General features: G+C 46.1%; 1 protein-coding gene across 1 annotated transcript in view; it reads left to right on the top strand.

Annotated features, from left to right (window-relative positions):
* The first annotated feature begins 3,944 nt into the window (after window positions 1–3,944).
* The window catches only part of FAM120A (family with sequence similarity 120 member A), a 49,194-nt gene continuing 36,827 nt past the window's right edge, over window positions 3,945–16,311 (top strand). Inside the window, exon 1 of the mRNA XM_073644541.1 lies at window positions 3,945–4,617. Within this exon, the coding sequence (XP_073500642.1) occupies window positions 4,144–4,617 (474 nt within the window). The 5' untranslated portion in view covers window positions 3,945–4,143. The remainder of the gene's footprint in view (window positions 4,618–16,311) is intronic.

Raw genomic sequence — 16,311 nt, 5'->3', positions numbered from 1 at the left:
TGCTTTATGAGGATATTCTCCGCTGCTTCCATTATTTTTGGAGACTTATAACAAACCCCTATCAGTCATTTATTATGACTGATAGGGGTTTTTTCCCCCTCCCCTTATCTCCACCCACAGGGACTCTACATTTTCATTAGATTCACATATATTCTCACGCAAAATGGGTTTTAAGGATGATTTTACATATAAACACCCCCCCTCGCTTGTTTGTACGGTCATTTCTGAACAGACTATAGCTCTGTAAATTAACTGTCCAGTTATGGCTCTCATCCAGCCATGTCTGAGATATCCCCACCATGTCATAATTATTTTCCAACAAAATTAATTCTACTTCCTCCATTTTGTTGGTGAGGCTTCTGGCATTAGTGTACATGCATTTTATGTATCTCTCTGTACCTCTATTCCTTCTTACTATATTGACTGTTCTAACCCCACCCCCAATTGCTTTATTTTTGCCCAGGTCACTATCTGCACTATCTTCCCCACCTATAAAATGAATACCCTCCCCCCAATCCCTAGTTTAAACACCCCTCCAACCTTCTAGCCATTTTCTCCCCCAGCACAGCTGCACCCTCCCCATTGAGGTGCAGTCCATCCCTAGCGTAGAACCTGTAGCCAACTGAGAAGTCGGCCCAGTTCTCTAGGAACCCAAATCCCTCCTTCCTACACCAGTTCCTGAGCCACTTATTTATCTCCCGTTGCCTCTCTGGCGTGGCACATGGTACAGGCAATATTTCAGAGAATACCACCTTGGAGGTCCTTGCTTTAAGCTTGCAGCCTAATTCCCTGAAATCATATTTAAGGACCTTCCACCTACCTCTAACTGTCATTTGTGCCAATGTGCACCATGACCGCTGGGTCCTCATCAGCCCCTCCCAGTAATCTATCAACCTGATCAGGGATGTGCCGGACTCGAGCGCCAGGTAGGCAGCACACTGTTCGACGATCCCTGTCTTTGTGACAGATTGCTTATCTGTTCCCCTAATAATTGAGTCCCCCACTACCAGCACCTGCCTGGCCTGCCCTGCTCTCCTATTCCCCCCTTACTGGAGCTGACACTCCTCCGGCTTTCAGAGGACTTGACTTGCTGCAGCAGTGCTACCCCTGTATTGACACCCCCCTCATCTGCCAACTTTGTAAACTTATTGGGGTGTGCCAGATCAGGACTAGCCTCCCTGGCACTCTTCCCTCTACCCCCCCTTCTGTCACCCAGCTAGATGCCTCACTGTCCTGCAGATCCCTACTACCACCCTCCCCCACATCTACCCCAGTGAGCAGCAGACTCCTTTCCATATTGTCTATGGATCTCAGTGTTGCCAGCTGCTCATATATATCCAGTACCTGGGCTTCCAAACGCACAACGTGGTGGAGGTTCAAAGATGTTTTGGGGTTATTTTGCTGCCTCTGGCACTGGGTGCCTTGACTGTGTAAAAGCCATCATGAAATCTGAAGATTACCAAAAGGATTTTGGGTCGCTATGTAGTGCCCAGTGTCAGAAAGCTGGGTCTGCGTCCACGGGCATGGGTCTTCAAGCAGGACAATGACCCCAAAACATACTTCAAGAAGCCCCCAGCAAAGGATGGAAACAAAGCGCTGGAGAATTCTGAAGTGGCAGCAATGAGTCCGGATGTAAATCCCATTGATCATCTGTGGAGAGATCTTAAAATCGCTGTTGGGAGAAGAAGTCTTCACATATGAGAGACCTGGAGCAGTTTGCAGAAGAAGAGTGGTCCAAAATTACAGCTGAGAGGTGTAAGAAGCTTGTTGATGGTGATAGGAAGCGGTTGATTGCAGTTATTTATTCCAAAGGGTGTGCAATCAAATATTAAGTTGAGGGTGCCAACAATTTTGTCCTGCCCATTTTTGGGGTTTTGTGTAGAATTATATCCAATTTTTCTTTTTTTTAAAATTTTTTTCTGTTCTTCCAATACACACAAAGGAAATTAACATGTGTATAACAAAACGTGTAATTGTAATAATTTTGTGAGTAAAATACTTCATTTTCAGGAACAATTTCAAGGCTTCCAACACTTTCAGCCATGACTGTATCTAACTGATGCTGGGTCCACGGGAATAAGGGTCTTGATCTCCTGACCCTCCTAATTGTGGTTGAAACTGAATGGAGTGGCCTGATCACACATGACCAATGCCAATGGTTACACGCGACTTTACTGATCATTCAATATCATCCACAGTGAGGAATAAAAGCGGATTGGCATCCTGGTTCTTGTGACCAGTGATTATGACTCATCCTATCAATAAAAGATAAATGTATTTTGTTGGATAAGTTCTTTAAAGGGACTGTACGTACAGAATGATTGTTCAAACTAAGTCTCGCTGCTCAGTGCATCGTGGGGTGTGCAATCATATATATACATCTTCCCACCTGTTCTCCCTCAATCTCCAACCCCCTCTTCTTTCATTGACAGTTCTGGCTTCCTAGAGCCAGAGCAGTGTATACTCCAAGCCGGCAGTATTATCAGTGGGGTCAGGTGTATATTCTCCGGCAGTGTTATCAGTGGGGTCAGGTGTATATTCTCCGGCAGTGTTATCAGTGGGGTCAGGTGTATATTCTCCGGCAGTGTTATCAGTGGGGTCAGGTGTATATTCCGGGCCGGCAGTATTATCAGTGGGGTCAGGTGTATATTCTCCGGCAGTGTTATCAGTGGGGTCAGGTGTATATTCTCCGGCAGTGTTATCAGTGGGGTCAGGTGTATATTCTCCGGCAGTGTTATCAGTGGGGTCAGGTGTATACTCCAAGCCGGCAGTATTATCAGTGGGGTCAGGTGTATATTCTCCGGCAGTGTTATCAGTGGGGTCAGGTGTATATTCCGGGCCGGCAGTATTATCAGTGGGGTCAGGTGTATATTCTCCGGCAGTGTTATCAGTGGGGTCAGGTGTATATTCCGGGCCGGCAGTGTTTTCAGTGGGGTCGGGTGTATATTTCGGGCCGGCAGTATTATCAGTGGGGTCAGGTGTATATTCTCCGGCAGTATTATCAGTGGGGTCAGGTGTATATTCCGGGCCGGCAGTATTATCAGTGGGGTCAGGTGTATATTCCGGGCCGGCAGTATTATCAGTGGGGTCAGGTGTATATTCCGGGCCGGCAGTATTATCAGTGGGGTCAGGTGTATATTCTCCGGCAGTATTATCAGTGGGGTCAGGTGTATATTCCGGGCCGGCAGTATTATCAGTGGGGTCAGGTGTATATTCTCCGGCAGTGGTATCAGTGGGGTTGGGTGTATATTCCGGGCCGGCAGTGTTTTCAGTGGGGTCGGGTGTATATTCCGGGCCGGCAGTGTTTTCAGTGGGGTCGGGTGTATATTCCGGGCCGGCAGTGTTTTCAGTGGGGTCGGGTGTATATTCCGGGCCGGCAGTGTTTTCAGTGGGGTCGGGTGTATATTCCGGGCCGGCAGTGTTTTCAGTGGGGTCGGGTGTATATTCCGGGCCGGCAGTGTTTTCAGTGGGGTCGGGTGTATATTCCGGGCCGGCAGTGTTTTCAGTGGGGTCGGGTGTATATTCCGGGCCGGCAGTGTTTTCAGTGGGGTCGGGTGTATATTCCGGGCCGGCAGTGTTTTCAGTGGGGTCGAGTCTATATTCCGGGCCGGCAGTGTTTTCAGTGGGGTCGGGTGTATATTCCGGGCCGGCAGTGTTATCAGTGGGGTCGAGTCTATATTCCGGGCCGGCAGTGTTTTCAGTGGGGTTGGCACGGCACTCTCGGGTGTACACTCCCCGGCCGGCACGGCACTCTCGGGTGTACACTCCCCGGCCGGCACAGCACTCCCGGGTGTACACTCCCCGGCCGGCACGGCACTCTCGGGTGTACACTCCCCGGCCGATAAGGGAACTCTCGGGTGTACACTCCCCGGCCGGCACAGCACTCCCGGGTGTACACTCCCCGGCCGGCACAGCTCTCGGGCCGGCTCCTCCCGTTCCGGTTTCCTGTCCCCCTCCTCTCTCTCCAGCACACATCCCCGGACATGGCTCTGTAGACAGCACATGGCGGCCGCGGCCATGCAGAGCCCCCCCAAACCATCCAGCACCCCCCCGCTCTTCCTCCGCCACTAGACACCCGACACTACGCCCGACACACCCGCCCATCCCACCACCACCACAATAAGCGGCAGCGGCGGCGCCATCATGGGGGTGCACGGCTTCCAGGACTACATCGAGAAGCGCTGCCCGGGCGCCGTAGTCCCGGTGGAGCTGCAGAAACTGGCCCGCGGCAGCTTAGTCGGGGGCGGCCGGCAGAGACCCCCGCAGACCCCGCTCCGCCTGCTCATCGACGCCGAGAACTGCCTGCACCGGCTGTACGGCGGCTTCTACACGGACTGGGTGAGCGGGGGCCAGTGGAATCACATGCTGGGCTACCTGGCGGCCCTGGCCAAGGCCTGCTACGCCGGCAACATCGAGCTCTTCGTCTTCTTCAACGGCGCCCTGGACAAGGCCCGGCTCCACGAGTGGGTGAAGCGGCAGAGCAACGAGCGGCAGACCGGCCAGCAGATCATCCACCACGTCCAGAACAAGGGCACCCCGCCCCCCAAAGTCTGGTTCCTGCCCCCCGTGTGCATGGCCCACTGCATCCGCCTGGCGCTGGTCCGCTTCCACATCAAGGTGAGACAGGTGCAGCCTGCAACCCAGGGCCCCGCCATTCTGTGCCTCCTGCTGGAGACCCTGCCACCCTGTGCCCCCCTGCTGGAGACCCTGCCACCCTCTGCCGGAGGCCCCGCCACCCTGTGCCCCCTGCTAGAGACCTGGCCAGAGGCCCCACCACCCTGCGCCCCCAATATGAGACGCTGTGCCCCCTCAACTATCGATGTCACTCTTTGTTGGGGGTTGCACCCATGTAGATGCCCATAGATGCCCCTGTCAGGAGGGTGCTGCGCCCGTGCAGATGCCCCTGTCAGGAGGGGGCTGCGCCCGTGCAGATGCCCATAGAAGTTATTGCATGATTGGCACCACCAAAAACAACTGGACGCCCCTCATTGCTTTCTGGCCTCACCCTGCCCACTGTAGTGTAGTCTGTATGTACTCTGGGCATAGACGCCCACCGCCATGTCTGCACCCTGCTGTAAATCGGACTAATGCCAGCAATATATGACAGAGCTCTACCCTGAATAATCGTGGCCTATCTGTGCCATGACTGCTGACGGTGTGCCTATCAAAAATAAATTGGAATGATGATGATGGTGGCCTTTGCCTCACACACTGAGCAGATGATGATGTGGGTAAGGCAGGGCATTCTGCTATTTACATGATGTATTTAGCGCGAGGGAGGCAGGGAGCCCGTGCCAGGAAGATGCTAACAAGCCCTACTCACTGTAAATGGAAAAATAAAAAATCCCTGCAATAATGAGCCATGCCAGGCTGCCTAATACGGGTGATCCCTAATGGAGGATGTGGGCAATGATGGATTGGACATGTTGGATTTCAATATGCTCTATTCTTTATAGCACCTGACGTGTGGATAAGATCTGAACAGATGGCATCCACAGGCCGGGACATTTTCTTGCGTGGATGTTTGTGCATTTTCTTTGCGGATTTTGCCCCTTTTGTTGTATATAGATGAATTCCAGACCAAATTATCCATAATACAAATGTGACATTTTTCTGTCCCATGTGAGTCTAAAAAGTTATCAAAGTATTTTTCCCTGAATATTCTAGATTGTATCTGTCGTGTCTGATCACGGGAGGGTGTATTTTTGTGGCCACCCCAGTAGAAATCACTGTGTCCCATAATACTTGGGCTAGCTGTCACAATGGAGGGAGGATTGTTGTAGCAGTCGATGACCCAGGGGTGCAGTGCGACTGCCTATCTGTTGATTTGAGGCTAGTCATTGTCACGTTAAAGGGTTAATCCCACCATTTTTTTCAGGAACATGGCGCTGCTTAGCTAGCCGACCTCCTGCTTGGGGGGGGGGGGGGCGGCCGCTTCTGATTGACTGACAGTTTGGATTAGCAGCACCATTGCTTTGCTTCGCTAACCCGGATTGTGCCCTCCCGATACTTGTAGCTGAAGCTGTGCCAAAACGGCAGCCTAGGAGTAGCACTCATATTCTGCCACCCCTCATAGACCGCAACAGTGGCCGATTTCCTTGACAACGAGCAGTAAACAATAAAGATTTGAAGAGAACAAGTTCAAATTTTAATAAGCAAATTTGAAAAGTTTTTTTTTTTTTTTTTTTTTTTTTTCTTTTACAAGCATCTTACAAATGTACCCATCTCAGAAAGTGCAAATGACCCTTTAATCTGCCCAGTCTGTGGCTTGGTGCTAGTGAATGGACCATGTCTGGATGCTGATATAGTTGTCCTTTTTCTAGGGTGTCATCCTCGTCTGGATGAAACTGGGATGCAACACTAAAGTACAAAGTCTGTCTTAAGTTTGTCTGCGTTTTATACGGATCCCCATAAACTTTAGAGGTTGTCCACTACTTTATCATTGATGACTTATCCTTAGGCCATCAATGTCTGATCGGTTAGGGTCCTGCACCCCAGTCGATCAGCTGCCCTTGGTTTCAGCAGCCGGTGGCTGGAGGTACTTGCTTGCGGAGCTGGCGGTATTAAGATAGTGGCCTTAGCTGAATACTACAAATCTGCCTCCTATTGATTTCATCATTTCCAGCCACAACCGACACCGATAACAGCTGATCGACGAGGGTGCCAGGTGTCGGACCCCGACAGATTAGCCATTGATGACCTATCCTAAGACTGAGAATCGGAGACTTATGGCCACCAGCTACGTACTATTGTATTATCTATGTCTGACCATGTCCTGGTATTGTCTTCAAAGTGGAAGAAAGAAATGAAAGCGCTTCTCCAGGCTGCCATGGCAACCGCTCAGCTTCTATATCTGTTTGCTTCCAAAAAAAAATTAAGGTCACCGGTGTCGCCTCCATATGTCAGACTCTCTTAGCATCTCTGTAAAGTGAAGTTCCTTTCATAATAAATGGAGAGACTGAAAAAAAAAAACCAGTACTATCCGAAAATCGAGATGGGAGATGTGCCCTCCCCCCTCCATCAAATTACTAGAAAGCAGCAGAACTTTGGTTTTTAAAATGGATCCCCACCTAAAATAATTTTTAGAAAAATCTGATTACTAATGCCGGCTCTGCTTCTCTTTGGATTTTCCTGCTTTCAGCACATTGACAGAACAGCTGAGTCACTGGTTGCCGTGGAGACACAGCTAAAGCTTTCTTTATATGGCGTTGTTAGGCAGTGCTTCCATAGCAACTGGTCACTCAATTATTCGGGGATCAGCCATACTGAAAGTGTATCTTCACCTGTCTTCTCTGGCCGCATTAATCAGATTTTTATACATTCAGATGTGCCTCATGGACTGTGTAATGGGCTTGTACATGACGCCGTTATGGCCTGTAGTCTGGCAGTGACAGTTTTGCATAGACGTCCTAGCCATGAGACGGTATTTTTTTGGTCGTAAGTAGAGTTGAGCAAAAAGATTGTCTAACGTCCAGTCCTGACCTTAATGGCTGCCAGTCTTCACTTCTGTGCCTGGTATCCTGGGCGCCTCTTGCATTTACTAGGCCTCACACCACCTGGTGATGTGTGAACTTCCATGGGTCCACTCATCCCTAAAGATGAGCAAAAAATTAACCGTGCCTTGTTCTGATGTCCAGGGCATTCTCCTTTTCTGTGCCCGGTATCCTGTGCACCTCTTGCGTTTACTGGGCCTCACACCACATGGTGACGTGCGACATGGCATTGCTGGACCTAGTAAGTGCCCAGGATGCCAGTCGGAGAAGTTCAAACTGCCCTGGCATCTAGTCTTGTTTTCCGTGGTAGCCAGTCCAGATGTCAACTTCTCTGCCTGGCATACTGGACGCTGCTTAACTTACCTGGTCCTGCAGTGCCATGATGTCACACGTCATGTTGTGCGAGGCCTAAGATACCGGGCACAAAAGTGAAGAATGTCATGGAGGACCTGAGTGGACGTCAGACCAGGGCAGGGTCAATCTTTTTGCTCATCTTTAGGGAAGAGCGGACCTGTAGATCTTTGGGTTCAACCGAAACTGTACCAGAACCAGAACCGAACCCCATAGAAATCAATGTGGACCCAAAGTTTGGGTCTCTCTCTCCCCTCCCCGAACTGTAAAACGGACTTCAGCACTGGACATTAGGCATCCGATACGAACCCCGAACTTTTCAATTGGGGTTCGCTCATCTGTACTCGTGTTTAATACTGTGCAGCAAGGATTCAACCGTCGGAGGCATTTTCCTTTCCTGCCCGCTCTTGTATTGTGCCATTACTACCTATTATGAACTCTGGCACACATGACCTTTGAGTCTCGCCATCCTTGCATGTAAACTGCAGCTCTTTGTAATCTAGGTTTTCCTTTAACAGGTTAATTAATGTGCAGGTGTAAAGTAGAGTGGCCACGTCTCAACGCCCCGGGGCTGGGCCGGGATCCCTAGTGTCTGGATCCATTTCGCTGAACATCCCTCAGTAGTGAGACTTTCCTTCCCTACCGTGATATTGATGCCATCTTCTCTTGCCACCGCTTAGAGATTGGGTACAGGAAAGCTGGCACAATGCAATATCCTAAGTGCACGGCCATCCGTTGGATGATTCTTTGCGGAGTCTGGCCTGGCTCCGAAATTTCTGCTGCTGAAACCAAAGTACTTTCATGATGGATATTGGTGATCGACTGAGATCACTCAGATTCTATTTCTCCTTTTAACCCTCAACTGGTGAGGTGGGGTTTTTGTCACGCAACTGGTGATGTGGGGTTTCTATACCCCAGTGTTTAGAAATCTCTTATTTTTACAGAAAATGCAAAGATCACGTTTGTTTTAATCGTTTTCTTATTGGCGATTGATTACACATTAGTATAACAAATTTTTGACACCCACAAATGGATGGAAGCTAGTGAGACACGTTTCCTCACACCAGCATTTTTCAATGAATGGCAGCCGAACAAAAATTCCCTTGGGTGTGGCAAACCCCACCTTACCAGTTGAGTGTTAAAGGAATACTAACAAGTTATCATGGGGTGGTCCGACTACTGAGATCCCAGCCGATTTCCAGAACCAGGGGACTTATGTCCCTAATTTAACTCATCCCCGTCACAGACCACTTTCATTTTTGAGCATTTCTTTTTGTTTTCCTCCCTTTTTTATTTTTTCATTGACGCAGCCATGCGAGCGTTTGTAGTTTTGAATGACACCGTTATATTTTTCTCTCCATATTATGTATTGAGAATTTGGGGGAGAAAAAAAAATTCCAAGTGGGGAGAAATGGTTTAAAAAAAACAAACAAAAAAAACCACAGTTCCCCCATTTGTTTTTTGGTTCTCGTTTTCACAACGTTCATTGAGTGGTAATAATGACCTGGCAGCGTAATTCTTCAGATCAGTAAGATTACAGAAATACCGAACTTGTAGTTTTTTTATTTTTTTTGTTTTTTATAATTTAGTGATTTAAAATACAAAATTTTGTCTAGTTTGTGTCTCCATTTTATGAGGCCCTTAACTTTTATTTTTGAGTGACGGGGCTTTTTTTTTGGTGTGGGGAACAGTTTTTATTAATAATATATTGGGATAAATATAATATTTTGTTGCATTTTTGGAGTTCAGGAGTGGCAACCAACAAACAGCAATTCCGGACTCTTTATTTTTTTTCCCCCCTTTTTGGCGTTTTTTTATGGGTCAAATAATTTTATATTTTGGACTTTTTTGGACCCAAAACCAAATATTCTCACCTGAACGAGCCCCTCACTTGGATTACGCAGCTTAAAGGGAATTAGTCAACTTGTCTTCCCTATATAACCTGTATCCGCCACCCTTGTGTGGCTAATTAGTGCCAACCAGTCCGATGGGCGTCTCCGGACTGTGCTCAGTGCCACCTTTGTGCTAACCATCTCTTCAGCCTTGATGGCCGTGGCCAATGTCATCCACACAACCTGTTGTACCTGCCCAGCTCCTTGAAGAGACGTCGGGCATGTCAATCAAGGCAGGAGAGACGTCGATAGCGGGTACAGAAGAGGCGATTAGCATATGGAGAGGAACTATCCTAATAGGTATTTTCATAGGTGTGCGGGTGTGCTGTGATCTTATGAAGGGGTTGCAGTAGTGCTATTAAAGAAGACAGGGTCCCTTTAAAATGGCGCTGCCTGGGATTGATGGGGGCATTTGAGTAGTTAAACAGCAGCGAACGGAGCTAGATCTAGGTCACTGCTGTTAGAGGCTAGTGCTGGATACATAACACAGCCAGCACCTGCTATGTATGGTGCGGGCTCAGCTCCTGAGCCGCTCCATACACTCGCACCCAACCTTCACTTTAAATACGATGAATGTTGGGAAAATAAACAAGCAAACAATTGGTTCCCGACTGTTTCCATCCTTTAGGGGCAGACATCTGCCTGTGTTGGGCATCTGATCTCTGTGGGACTTTCCATTGCCCTCATCGCTCGGCTTTAGTGATTTCTCACATTTGTTGGCTAAGCTGTCCACCACAACAGGTGTCTCGGGTTTGCATGACTTGGTACAGGTCTGCTTTTTCATTACACACAGAGTCTATAGGATATGACCTTCGAAGCTGAGAGATTAGTAACCAGAGCTTACAGCATTATCTCCCGCCCTATCTACAAGATTATACCATGGTGGTGGCTGGGAGAGATGCAGGGCGTAGAGTAATCCATTAACCCTTCTCTGGCGCTTTTCTTCTGGGCGTGAGCACTGACGCAGACCTGTCAGTGTTTCCAGAACAGGTTTTGGCACTGTGTATATATATATATATATATAATCTCACTTTTCATTCATTTGAGCTTTAATATGTCTCTAGTAATAAAGATGGTTGTATAAAAAGTACAGGTATGAGGCCTGACAGCTATCCTGTATGCGTTCATGAATGATGCCATGTCATACAGGCGGATTGCACTGAGGAGAGGAGATATATAATGTGTGTGTATATATATGTATATATATATATATATATGTATATATATATATATATATATATATATATATATATATATATATATATATATATATATATATATATATATATATATATATATATTAGTACAGACCAAAAGTTTGGACACACCTTCTCATTTAAAGATTTTTCTGTATTTTCATGACTTTGAAAATTGTACATTCACACTGAAGGCATCAAAACTATGAATTAACACATGTGGAATTATATACTTAACAACAAAGTGTGAAACAACTGAAAATATGTCTTATATTCTAGGTTCTTCAAAGTAGCCACCTTTTGCTTTGATGACTGCTTTGCACACTTTTGGCATTCTCTTGATGAGCTTCAAGAGGTAGTCACCAGAAATGGTTTTCACTTCACAGGTGTACCCTGTCAGGTTTAATAAGTGGGATTTCTTGCCTTATAAATGGGGTTGGGACCATCAGTTGTGTTGTGCAGAAGTCTGGTGGATACACAGCTGAAAGTCCTACTGAATAGACTGTTAGAATTTGTATTATGGCAAGAAAAAAGCAGCTAAGTAAAGAAAAACGAGTGGCCATCATTACTTTAAGAAATGAAGATCAGTCAGTCTGAAAAATTGGGCAAACTTTGATATATATATACACACACACACACACACACACATACATACATACATACATACATACATACATACATACATACATACATACATACATACATACTTCTCAAAAAAATAAAGGGAACACTTAAGCAGAATATAACTCCAAGTAAATCAAACTGTCCACTTAGGAAGCAACACTGATTGACAATCAATTTCACATGCTGTTATGCAAATGGAATAGACAATAGATGGAAATTATTGGCAATTAACAAGACACCCTCAATAAAGGAGTAGTTCTGCCGGTGGGGACCACAGACCACATCTCAGTACCAATGCTTTCTGGCTGATGTTTTGGTCACTTTTGAATGTTGGTTGTGCTTTCACACTCGTGGTAGCATGAGACGGACTCTACAACCCACAGAAGTTGCTCAGGTAGTACAGCTCATCCAGGATGGCACATTAATGCGAGCTGTGGCAAGAAAGTTTGCTGTGTCTGTCAGCGTAGTGTCCAGAGGCTGGATGCGCTACCAGGAGACAGGCCAGTACACCAGGAGACGTGGAGGGGGCCGTACAAGGGCAACAACCCAGCAGAAGGACCGCTACCTCCACCCTTGTGCAAGGAGGAACTGGAGGAGCACTGCCTGAGCCCTGCAAAATGACTTCCAACAGGCCACAAATGTGCATGTGTCTGCACAAATGGTTAGAAACCAACTCCATGAGAGTGGTATTAGGGCCCGACGTCCACAGATGGGGGTTGTGCTCACAGCCCAACACCGTGCAGGACGCTTGGCGTTTGCCACAGAACACCAGGATTGGCAAAGTCGCCACTGGCGCCCTGTGCTCTTCACAGATGAAAGCAGGTTCACACTGAGCACATGTGACAGACGTGACAGAGTCTGGAGACGCCGTGGAGAGCGATCTGCTGCCGCAACATCCTTCAGCATGACTGGTTTGGCAGTGGGTCAGTAATGGTGTGGGGTGGCATTTCTTTGGAGGGCCGCACAGCCCTCCATGTGCTCGCCAGAGGTAGCCTGACTGCCATTAGGTACCAAGATGAGATCCTCAGACCCCTTGTGAGACCATATGCTGGTGCAGTTGGCCCTGGGTTCCTCCTATTGCAGGACAATGCCAGACCTCATGTGGCTGGAGTGTGTCAGCAGTTCCTGCAAGATGAAGGCATTGAAGCTATGGACTGGCCCGTCCGATCCCCAGACCTGAATCCGATTGAGCACATCTGAGACATCATCTCTCACTCCATCCACCAACGTCACGTTGCACCACAGACTGTCCAGGAGTTGGCGGATGCTTTAGTCCAGGTCTGGGAGGAGATCCCACAGGAGACCATCCGCAACCTCATCAGGAGCATGCCCAGGCGTTGTAGGGAGGTCATACAGGCACGTGGAGGCCACACACAATACTGAGCCTCATTTTGACTTGTTTTAAGGACATTACATCAAAGTTGGATCAGCCTGTAGTGTGTTTTTCCACTTTAATTTTGGGGGTGACTCCAAATCCAGGCCTCCATTGGTTAATACATTTGATTTCCATTGATGATTTTTGTGTGATTTTGTTGTCAGCACATTCAACTTTGTACAGAACAAAGTATTCAATGAGAATATTTCATTCATTCAGATCTAGGATGTGTTATTTGAGTGTTCCCTTTATTTTTTTGAGCAGTGTATATTTTTATTATTGATTTTTTTGCTCAGGGTCTGGTCCAATCCTGGCTTTGTCTGTAAACAGAAGTAAATGTGTAACGTCTTCTTTATAAAATGGTATCGGTTGGGGCAGTAGGTCCCGTGGTCACTGCCTTGTCCGCCCATGGTTGGGCTCTGGCTGTGTAATTATTTGCATCCTGATAACACATTGGTGATCTGTCAGTAGAGACTCCCGCACTTCCTGCGTCACTGGGGCAAGCGGCCAGCTCCAGAGGGAAGTATGGGTGTTGTACTGTGCGCCTCTTTCTGTAGATGGTAGAGTTTTTATCCCTTTTCTTTGTATGATTAACACCATACTCTGTGTTCACCTGCATCTACCTGAGCCCAGGAGCATTGCTCTTCTCAGGACAAGACGATGTGAGCCGACAGGTCTTCATAGATAAGGAGGCCTTCTTTTTGACTGTTCCTTATGTAGGCATTATCTCTTAACAAGACGTCCAAAATCTGATCACTGCAAAAGCCCCCCAAACACTTAAGATAGCTGTTTGACAAACGATGTCTATATGCCCCAACTCTCCCATACACAGGAGCGTGGACAGACTGCTCTAGCTTATCGCGCTGAGAACAAAAGGATCTACAGAAATCCTACAGGCCCACGGGGTCCTTGTCACCTGACGTGTCAGGGAAAAGTCTGGTGTCCCCGCTACACATTAGACTATTAGCCAAACTCGTTGATGTCGGCGGGTACGGCCAACGTTGGTCTAATGTCTACAGTTTCCAATGTGCTGCATTGTTTGATCAAAGGTGCCATTGATCGAGCTGTGTCCTTGGCTGTAAACCGTGTAAACGCTGCTATCAATCTCTGGCAACGACTTTTAAAAGGATCGCGCACATAGGCTCCCATCGGCGATCCGTGACGTGATCAGTGGGTTGCCATGAAAGTCGGGGGTCTGCTCAAGGTCCCCGTCTCTTCCATCTTGTTCCTCTGATGCTCAGCTATGCTTCAAAGGAGAGCTTGATTTTTCACTATATACTGCAATACCATGGGTATGCAGTAATATAGTATGAGCGATCGGGCGATCACAGGTTCAAGTCACCCAAAGAGACTATCAAAAAAAAAAAAAATAATAATAATCAAGTAAAAACTAGAAAAAAAAAAGTTTTAAAAATATCAACTCGCCTATTAAAGATGAAGAAATGAAAAACTAAACATATTTGGTATTGCCGCGTCCGTAAAATTCTAATCTACCAAAATATAGAAATTAATTACCTAGATCTGTAAACGCAGTAATGAGAAAAAAAATAAAAACGCCTAAATTGCAGATTTTTTTAGTCACCACTCCTACCTTAAAAAAAACAAAACCATAAAAGCTGATCAAAATGTTGCATCCATCATACGGACGACTCGTGCGAAAAAAACAAACAGGCCCATAAACAGTTTAAATGATGGAAAAATGAAAATGGTATGGGTATTGGAAAATGTCGATACATTTTTTTTTTTTTAATTAAATTTCTATTAACAAAAAAATCTCCACTCAAGGCTTAGTTCCCAAAATGAGTTTTTGGTGAAGTTTTCATATCTTCACAAAAAACGCAGTACGACTGCATGTAATCCACACGTGACTTATTAATGTCTTATCAAGGCCCAAATACCAGGTAGTATCTGAAGAAAAGCAGCTTTACTTATAACATGGCACCAAAAAGAGACCAAAAACACATGTAAAAAAAAATGCACTGAAAAAATGCAATTCATCTAATGTAGCCAATAGGTTTGGTACCCCTGTAATCATAGTGACCTGGAGAATCATTCAGTCATTTTTACCATTAAATGTACAGCGTAAAAACAAAATCCAAAAAACTTTGGCAGAAATAAAAATTTTTCTACAATTTCACCGCCCTGGAAAATTTTTCTTTCATTGCATTACATTGTAGTTTTTAATGTATCTTTAGGCCTCCTTCAGACATTTGTTTGTCATGTACGTGGTCTATCCATGTTTTTCTATCCATTTTAGTCTATGGGGTTGTTCACACGTCTGTCTTTTTTTTTTTTTTATGCTGGGGTGAGAATGTGAAACAAGTCCATGTTTGATCGGAGTCACAAGTTGAAATCCCCTATATACAGTAAGTCTGTGGGACCATGAACATCACTGAGAGCACACGGTTGCCATCTGTTTTTAACATTGTAAGGAGTAGGAGAAGCTGTGCACTGCAAGATCTAGCAGTGCTCTGAATGCTGATGAACAACCCCGCCCACACCACTGGCTGCTTTCTGACTGTTCAGAGAAAGCTGCCAATCAGTGATGTGGGCGGGGTTATACTGAGCTCAGCATTCAAAGCACAGCTAAATCTGTAGCAGAGAAAACAGTGATTTTTATCAAAACTGCACTAAGCAGCCCAGTAACTGACACATCGCTGGAATCAGGTTCTCTGTCCCTACATAATGCTGCTCTCAGATTACATAGCAAAAAAACTGCTGACAAATTCTGTCCTTCTGTGTAAGCCAGTGCTGCATGAGATGCCATAGTTTCGTTCAAGCGTAGAAGTAACGGGATGGGACACAATTCGACAGCAGATCTGGACCAAACTGGGGTGCATTTTGCTGTGAATTTCACACTTACAAATTACTAGATTTTCCATTTCATGCTATATTCACATACAGCGATTTTTGATTTTTTTTTTTGCTGCATTTTTTTCAGCGGACCACACCCATTTTCCCAATTTTTTTTTTTTTTGGGGGTGTGGATAACGTGTGCTTTTGTCTATAGTCCATGGTTAATAAAGTTAGTTTATTCACTGAAAATGCTGCAAAAAACGCCCGTGTGTTTTTTTTTTTTGCAACTTTTTTTTTCACCACATTCTCGTTGCTTTCCAAGAGAAAACAATGCTGCATAAACGTAGAAAGCATTGACCTGCTGCAGCTTTCCAAAACGCCATAGTTCTCAGATTCAGTCAGGAAAAATAGAAGTGTGCATGAGATTTCTCACATCTCATAGCTTTTGCTAGTACTGTAAATAGCAGCTTTTAGTTTGCATAAAAAAACAGCAAAAAAACAAAACCAAATGCTTCATGTGAATATAGCCTTTAGAAGCATTGGAGCAATAAAAAAAAAATGTTGGATGCGATGGTGAGGAAAAA

The sequence above is a fragment of the Phyllobates terribilis genome, unplaced genomic scaffold, assembly GCF_046119375.1.
Source record: "Phyllobates terribilis strain yellow unplaced genomic scaffold, ASM4611937v1 Scaffold_8__6_contigs__length_399053987, whole genome shotgun sequence".
Classification (NCBI taxonomy): Eukaryota; Metazoa; Chordata; class Amphibia; order Anura; family Dendrobatidae; genus Phyllobates; species Phyllobates terribilis.
Note: the sequence above shows the minus strand (reverse complement) of the source record. Positions and strands in the feature narration are given on the sequence as shown.